Here is a 9,410-nt window from a genome sequence, read left to right as displayed (position 1 = left end):
TCACGTTGTAGAAATAGGAAAAATTGATAGTGGCATCTTCACGACATGATTTAAGGATCCAGTTAGAACAATTTCACCAAAAGTGAAGTCATCAAGTGCCTGAGTGACATTGAACGTAATGTGCAAATCTTGGGTTCCCTGTGGAGCTATTATAAACCAAGATGGCTCAATATTAACAGTCACTCCTTTTGGTGGCAACACTGCACTTAGATACGTCTCTGCTTTACTTTCAACATTCCTAACTGTCCGATGTACTATTCGTGATCCATTGAGGGATGTTATTGTAATCGAAGGCAAATTTAGATCCGATGGATTTTCAAATAACTGACCACAAATTCCTCCTGTTGCAGTTTTGACTATTTTAGAATCAATGTTTGGTAGCGAACAGAGGAAACTGATGTAATCTTCGTAACCTGTTAAGTAAATGAGATGAGACTTGTTGATTTTGTCATTTGATTCTACTATCTTATTAGATATAATTAGTAGACATGAACTTTCAGATATATGGATATGGAAATGAAAATAAATGTACCTGCTGAAAAGACGAGGCCAGGATGGAGAGCACGGGAGGGATTAACAAGGCCAGCACCAAAACCAAAAGGAGCAGAAGTGTGCAAGGTGTAGAGATCAAATCCATGAGCCATTATGGGCTCTCCAAGATTGTCATAGGTGCTGGCTGTGGTTGATATTGCTGAAGCTATCATTGATGGTGTCCACGATGGATTGTATTGCTTTATCATTGCAGCTACGCCAGCAATATGAGGTGTTGCCATGCTTGTACCAGACATTAGAGCAAAATTATGTCCTGCATGCATTGCTTTAAATCTCTAAACTCTCTCGCGCGATATATATGTACATAATAATTTTGAACAACTACATACACAAACAAATTGCACATTTTTGTATTTGTATATTTTTAGAGCTGGAAGTCTGTTAGGTTGTATAGAAGAAGAGGTAATAGATGAATGATCTTGATTGTGGTTAGGATGTAAGTAGCCCTATTCATACTTTAAGGTCTCGGGTTCAATTCCTGTGATTGAGTTGACTTTTTTATGTCAGTCTGGCTTCAAAAATGGTTAGTGGACATCGGATGAAAATAAAATAAAACAGAGGAAAAGATCAAAGTAGCAGCAGTAGGAAGTCTTATTATAAGTTGGTGTTTTACTTTTACTAACTTTATACTATAAGGACTAAAATTTTGCATTAAATCTGTATGAAATAGAGACATACCAGATAGAATGGGATCTAAAACACTCATGGGACTCCAAGCTGCCCAAATTTGGTGTCCAGGAGCCAAAATATCAGGCTTAAGTACATCAGTAGGATTTTTACTTTGATCAATGTAATCAGGGCCTCTTGAAGAAAATCTACTAACAATAGGAGCTCTACCCTTGTAAGAAGCATTTCTTCCTTCACTTATTCCTGCTCTACCACCATATCTTACCACTAATCCGTTTGTGTCCCTAACAGTTCCTTTTTCATAGTACTGCAATATATTCTGCAAAAAGAAATGCAGTTTGATATCAGAGTTTGTTTGGTTAAGGTACAATGTTGAAATAAACTTATTTTGACAAGTATACTTCTTCTCAAAAAAGTATTTTCGGAGAGTCGGATTCTGTACTTGTTTTAGTACAGACCTGTGTATCAGTAGTTGCTGGTATCATTATGGCAGGAGTAGCGAAAGGAATAGGCTCGGCTATGAAATCTCCATACGTTGGATTTGCAACAAAAACAAATGCTTTGAATCGGAGAACGATGGCTGTCTGTATGATGGCTGTAAGAGTAGATGTCCCATTATAGAAACCAGCTGAAAATGTGCAAATCACAACACTGTCTTGCACAACAAGAGGGTCAAATGCCTCTGGATATTGGCATTCCTCGGCATTATTAATGGCTATTCTTGGCAATGTGGTATTTATCTTAATCGCATCCTTAGCCAACACCAACTTATTATATTGAATCATCAATCCATCTCCTACTGTCGCTCCTAAAAAACAATATATAATTCAATAGCAAGAAGCCCTCAAAACAAAAAAACACACTAACTAGCTTCAAATATTATCATCTTCAAATTCTATGTTCCGTTGTCAAATAAGCTTACAACAACAACATACCCAGTGTAGTCACACAAAGTGGGGTTGGTGTCAAATAATATTTCTTTTTATAAGTATTCAGTTGGAAAGAAAAACTTTGCTATAAAAGTGGAAAATAATGATTATGTAGCATAGATGTACTAACCTGATAATCCTACACCCGCAATTTTGAGACCGTTACCAAGGATAAGAGTGGCAGGATAGGTTCTATCAGTGTCGCAAGAAGCAACACCCACTGCCCATGGACTATAAGAGATGACAGTGTAAGGAGAAGGACCCTCGTTCCCAGCTGCTTGAACAACGAGCGTTCCAGCCTTGTGTGCAGCTAACATGAAAATCTCAAATAGGCTCAAGAACGTTAGTTTGTCTTCGGGTGGTTCTTCTGGTCCTACTGATAGAGTCAAAATATCTACTCCATCTAATACTGCCTGCAAATCATTTCCATCCCTCAAATTTTGGAATTTGGGGTATGTATATGTGCTAATGCTAAAACAATATCATAGTAGTGTCCAATAAATTTATTTACTTTTTTATGAAAAATAGTAGTTTCCAATCAACTTGCACGTATCTCAGTTATACTAAATAATTATAACTGATAGAATAGCGGCATAATTGCAAAGGAAAAATGACCAACACTTTTAAGATTATTGTAACTAAACAACCCTTTAAATTGAGTATTTCTGTTTTGAATGATGTTTTGAGCAGGTTTGTACTTGAGTTTTACCTTCAAAATGTAAGAATTTGAACAAGAAACTTATGGACTGAGGCCTAAAACCTCAACTAATAAAATAAATGAGATCAATGACAAATGAACTCTGATTCAAAAACTAATCATAACTGAATTTGCTGGCTTATGGACAAATTATAATTTTATTGGTCCGGAGATTTTATTAATTTGAATGCGACCTACTAGTTCTTTTGGCAGCTATGCAAGAAGATAAAGTGCGGAAAAGTAAATCAACACAAAGGTTTTACGTGAAAAACTCCTCGTTCAAGGCAAGAAAAAACCATGATCTATCTTCAATAGGATTTTACCCAACTCTTCCCTATCACACAAACAACTTTTAAGAGTACAACTCCTTTGTACACCTAATTAGAAACTGACTCCTACAGCCCCTACCTTTAACCTTAACAATTCTCCCTAATTATTGAAAACTCTTCATTCTTCAAAGACTCTTCCCAGTCTAATAAGTTCCTTTACAACTCAACACACCTATGCAAATAACTAGGAATGTAAAAACATATAGTTTGGACAAAATGTTATAATATGCTATGAAAGGTTTAGTGACACATGTTTAACATTCTTAACACATTACCAATTTCATGAATGATTCTGAACTACTACTTGCCTTCTTAACTGCAGATGTTGTTCTAGTCCGGTAGCAGAGACTATGCAACATACTTCATCTCTTAAAAAGCTGCACAACTGAGAGATGATAAGGGTGGAATTTTTATTGCCTTCTCATTGCTTACACAATGTGGCAACAACTTAGAGGTAGAAACTATGGCTGCAAGATATGGTATGGACATGTGTATATCTTTGAACGACAGAGACTTTACCGTTAAGATAGTTTCCCTATATGTTTTCCAGATGATCAACAACAAAAAATGCTACAGCTATAAGCTAAAATGGACCATTGGGAGATACACAGCTCACGAAACTTGGTAATGTCACAGTAGAACACTGTTATAGAGAGGTCAATAAGGTTGCAGACTATCTTGTCAAATTAGCATCGACCAGTCAGCATGAGTCTTTTTATGACTCCTATAAACATCTTCTTGTGGGGGCTAAATGTCCACTCCAGCTGGAAAAGAGCCAGATGCCTTCTATAAGGCTCAAATATGACCAAGCTAATTTTGTTTGTTAGTTAGTTGTATAGGGAGTTCTTTTTTTTTTTAGGGTCAGGATGTTTCTGTTAGCTTCCCCTTCCCTCTTCTTGTGAAGGAATAAGGATACAAGTTTTTATCCTTTGTTGTGTTCAGGCCAAGTCCCTCTTCTTGTAATATCCTTCTGATATATAACATCTTGACATTGAAAAACTTTATAAAAAATGTTGCATATATATCATATGTTGATTTTTTAAAGTCTTGTCCCGTTCTATGTATGAAGAAATCTACAATGCATATTGAGTGAAATTTAAATTGTACTCACTCCTTAGCGGTAGCATTGCATTGATGTTCTAATTGCATGTGTTGATACTCCGTACTATGTTATTACTTGTACGGACTATGACATACTAGAGTTGTCTAGTGCTAAAAGAGAAAAACAAATAGTTTAAAACACTAGAATACGAGAAAATAGTTTATAAATGAAAATGCTTCTAATGATGGATCTTAATATTATTTACATTTTAAAAGAAATTTTTTAGTTTTAGATGATATTGTATCATTAAAAGTTTGTTTCTAAAATTTACCTTTAGCTAGCTAAATAAATCGTAAAAGGTTACAAGTAATACTTACTTGATCAATTGCTGCTAATACATCTGAAAGAGTTCCTATGCTTGGATAAATAGCTTTATAAACTGCAATCCTATTAGTCATAAGTAATTCCACAACAATCCTTTAGAAACCATCTGTATATATATATAGTCCTTTTTCATTGTGCCTTGCTTTATGTATGTGTATGAAATTACCTTGCCCGTGGTGCCATTCCACTTGCTCGTCCATAATACAAGCCATTTACCACTACTGGAACTCCAAAATTTCCAGCTGCAGTTGAAGCTACATGACTGTAAAGGAAAAATAAAGGTACTTGTTCAAAGGAAATCCTAACATGGTATTGTAGTCACCTTTGGGAGGAACCATGCCTTAGAATAACTTTGGGGTCAGTGAGAATAAGAGCTTCAACTCTATTACTAAATAGAACGAGAAGGTCCGAACCAGTCTCCAGCAGGTGGAGTCCATGGACAGACAAGTTCATATGGAGTACCAAAGAGGAGGGGCTATCAACTAGCAAATGGCTAGTTCATGAACAACATGCCAAGATTGTAAGAAATTGAATTCCAAATTAGGTTCAATGGCACAAATCTCAGATCGTTGTTGTATAAGGTAGACTTGTTCTAGATAAAATTTGGCAATTAATTAATAAATAGAATCACAGTTCCATTTTAAACACATGGTAAGGAAATATTGAAATAGGTTAATAGAGATCAAAGTACAAGTCAATATGCATTTTTACCTGCCATGTCCAACAGCATCAAAGGGTGATAGAATATCTATTGATTCATTTAGTGTTGTACTAGTTTGCGCTCCAGCTGAGAAAAACCTGGCAGATACTATTTTACCATTGCAGGAAGTCTGGGGAAATAAAGGACCTTCCTCACAAGCTCTATCAGTAAAAGAATTACTATTTGTCATGGGATCATACGCGAAGCTGGGATGGTCTGGGTTAATCCCAGAATCAATAAAACCGATCACAATTCCTTCACCCGCATTTTTGTCTCCTCCTTCTTGTGTCCATACTGCAGGTATACCCAAAAATTGTGGAGTGTAAGTAGTCATCTGTTTAACCCTCCTGTCTTCCTCCAACAACTTCACTCTTGGTGCATTCTTCAACTTCTCAATCTAAAATTGAGAAAGATGATAAATTAATCTACTTTCAAACCAAGATGAGGATTAAAATCTTAGTACTTAAACTTTCACATTCATGGCTTCATAATTTAATAGTATTTATATATGACAACTCAGCCCCCTCGTTTAGAGTATTTACAATCTAATTCATGTTTGAACCGTAAATCTTTTCATTGAAGACTTGTAGAGATCGTTTGCGTTACGTTAGAATGGATGCAGTTATGATCACTGGACCAGGCCCCTCGACAGAATGATAGTGCGGAAATAAGCAACACAAAGTAAATTAAGCACAAGAATTTTACGTGGAAACCTCTTGCTCAAGGGAGGTGAAAACCACGACCTGTATTCACAGGATTTCAACTAAAACTTCATTTCACTCAAAACGGAGAAAAGCTTCATAGTACAACTTCTTGTAACCTAGGAATTAAACTCTTAATCTCTTCCCCGTCAATGGTTACTCTCTATCATGGAGTTCTTCTTGTCCCTTTATTTGTTGTTGCCTATGACTTTGCTCTTTCTTGGATTATTCAGCTGTTTATCCTCTAGTTCCTTGACACCAACTAATTTATATGTGAACTTAATTTTTAGGGCCACAAAATAGCTAGCCCAAACCATGGGCCGCGGGCTGGGTCGGGTCAGCCCATTTTAAAAAATATTTATTTATTATAATCTTTAAATTAAATTATAATTTAAAAATGTTAACATAAATATTGACAAGACATCTTCATTTCATCTACAGTTTATATGTAATAATATCAATTAGTGAAACATTTAAAAATAACTAAATTTAAGAACTATGTATTAATATTTAAATGTACACAAACAACTATTATCAGTCTGAGAAAAATCAGGCAACCAATTTTGAATAGCTACAAGTGTTTGAATATTTTCATGATGGATGCAACTTCTATACTTGATGAGAACACGTCCATGATTCTGATGATACAGTAGTAATAGGAATACCAAGTACATCACGTTTGATGATTCTAAATTTTAATATTTCAAACTTTAAATAGCTTTTGAGTTTAGACTTTTGTTATTTTTAATTCTCTATTTTAATTTTATTGTTTCATTCTCGATCTATTTCAATTTTAATTAACCCACGGGCAGATCCAACTCATATTGTTTATGCCCCACAAATCAACAGACTTATTTGGATCGGACTAAAAAAGTCCTTACTCTTCTAAAGAAAAACTGGGCTCCAAGAATCTTAGCTAGCTCTGTTAAATCACATACTAGGTTGGACCGACCCGAAGGACCTAGCCCATATTAACAGCTCTAATCACGAAGTCACACTCTAAAATTTTAAGAACAAAAATATTTCATATACTAGTGTTAAATTTATTAACATTGATAACTGGTTAACATATTCTTTGGTGCAATAAGATGTTATTAGCATATAAGTGAAGATCATATGGAGTAAGATGAGTAATAGTTTGAAGATGGCAAAATACCTGAGATGGAGTAGTGTGGACTGCAACGCCATTTATAATGTGTTTGAAGCTATAAATCTTGTCATAGCTCCCTCTCTCCAAATTACTTTGTAGAAATTCATCATGAGATTTTGTCAACTCATTTGCATAAGCCTTTGATGCTTCGCTAAATATATAACATAAAATTTTCACTCAAAAAATGGTTATGTAAAAAGAGTATTTTACGTGACACAAAAAAGATACTAATATTAATGAATTTGGGATACAATATAAAATGTGAACTCGTACACACCTCAATTATCATATAGAAAAGATTATAAATTTTGTGAATAATACCTATTTGGATCAAGTTTGTTCCCTTCTTGTGAAAATGTTTTATCATGATGAAATGCAATAGGATCACCTTCCAATAGAACCAAATATATTTTTCTATCTTCACCATTACATGAAACAAGAAGTACAAAGAGAAGAAGCAAGTTTTTGAGGACTAAAATCATGGCTAGCACTAATATGAGAAGACAAAACAAGAGTTTAATTAAGTGAAGGTTTGATACATTCAAGTTCAATAAAAAGCATCTTTCACTAAGCATGAAAAAGCCAAGTATTAGGAAGCACACACATTCTTATTGTGAACAAAGCCTACCTTTTCAAGAGCAAACTCAGCTCCTATTTTTAGAATTAACCGTTACGTTTCTCTCTCTTTTTTTTTTTTTGTCTAGTCTCACATCCACAAAATTGGTAATTTAAATTAGAGATAATTACGTTCCAATCCCTATAGGTGATTTTATTTACAAAATAGCCAATAAATACATAGGTCTTGTATATTTAACCATAAATATACATATACATATATATATATATATATATATATATATATATATATATATATATATATATACACGAAATATAGATAATCAGTGTATATATTTTATATATTGGGTCAATGTCTATAATTTATAGAAAAATTAGCTAACTAGTTAAAATTCCTTTCATAATTATTAAAAACATCTACACTTTAAAATAATTTTTAAAATGTCAATATGTCAATATTTTAACAAATAGAGTGTATGCTAGGTTAGTTCCTAATTTATCTCACATTGAACCCACGTTTCAACCATCACGTTCTCTCTCATATTTTTCAAAAAAAATATTTTTCTCTCTCATCTATTTCTCTCTTCCAATTGTTCTTCAATTTTTCATCTCTCGCTTCTCTCTCATCTTTAGGTGTCGGTTTTTTTCTCTCCAAAAATTGGAAAAAAGATATTCCCAACAATCTCATTGATTCAGGTATGTATCTTTTTGTGATTTTTAGGTTTTTTTTATAAATAACATATAAGAAGTGAATCATCCTTCTTTCGAACAAACAAAACTGGAGCACCCCATGGAGAGATACTCAGTCGGATGAAGCCCTTATCAAACAGATCTTTCAATTGCTCTTTTAACTCCTTAAGTCATGTCGGAGCCATACGATAAGAAGGAATAGAGATATGGTGCATATCTGGGAGAAGGTCAATACCAAAGTCTATTTTCTTTTCAGAAGGAACACTGGGTAATTCATCGAGAAATACTTTTGGAAACTTATTAACAACAGGGACCGACTCAAAGATAGGGGGATTGGAATCCATGTCCCTAACCTGAACAAGATGGTATATGCAACCCCTGAAAATCATCTCTCTAGCTTTAAGACAAAAACAAACTAACTCTTAGGCATATAATCTCCCCCTTTCCACTCTACGACGGGCTCATTAGTACATTGAAAGTTGACCACTCGGGTCCTACAATCAACATAAGCATAACAAGAATGGAGTCAATCCATACCAAGAATAACATTAAAATCTAACATATCAATCTCTACAAAATCAACATGAGTGACTCTATGTGGTAAGGAGACGGGACAACTACTGTAGACTCTCTTAGCCACAATATATTTGTCACTCCCCGAGCCTACACCCTAGACGTGGCCGACACTCGAAGACCATTGCTGATCCCAAGCGAACCCTTGTCCTGGCTTACTTAACTCAGCGGATGACAATATTCTTATATATGATGATCAATGAACTTAATTGAATTGAATAATAAAGTACTGAGAATGTTTTCAAAGATTAAACATTCAACTTGGCCAAAAGTTGCAACCCAAGTCTTTAACATAAGAATGATAATGCAAAGACTACTGAACTACTATCTGTCTATGAAGCCTCTAAAACAAGAGGGATGTCGAGACAAGACCCCCAATCATCCTAACATCTGAAAGACTAGAAAGCAAATAAAGGAGTCCTCCGGAATGCAAAGAGGCTCACCAATAGACTCTGAATGC

The 9,410-nt window shown here is 34.6% G+C and overlaps 1 protein-coding gene across 1 annotated transcript; it reads right to left on the bottom strand.

Moving 5' to 3' along the window:
• Positions 1-7,612, bottom strand: LOC125831158 (subtilisin-like protease SBT2.4). Its single transcript, XM_049510346.1, has 10 exons — positions 7,433-7,612; positions 7,118-7,262; positions 5,272-5,657; positions 4,727-4,822; positions 4,554-4,623; positions 2,239-2,521; positions 1,638-1,987; positions 1,231-1,498; positions 533-805; positions 1-413 (listed from the first exon to the last, which is right to left on the bottom strand). Exons 1-10 carry the CDS (start codon positions 7,591-7,593, stop codon positions 1-3), a joined length of 2,445 nt encoding a protein of 814 aa, XP_049366303.1. The 5' UTR covers positions 7,594-7,612.
• Positions 7,613-9,410: the final 1,798 nt, after the last annotated feature.

This window comes from Solanum verrucosum, unplaced genomic scaffold (assembly GCF_900185275.1).
Source record: "Solanum verrucosum unplaced genomic scaffold, falcon-dt-bn FXZP01000102.1, whole genome shotgun sequence".
NCBI classification, from domain to species: Eukaryota; Viridiplantae; Streptophyta; class Magnoliopsida; order Solanales; family Solanaceae; genus Solanum; species Solanum verrucosum.
Note: the sequence above shows the minus strand (reverse complement) of the source record. Positions and strands in the feature narration are given on the sequence as shown.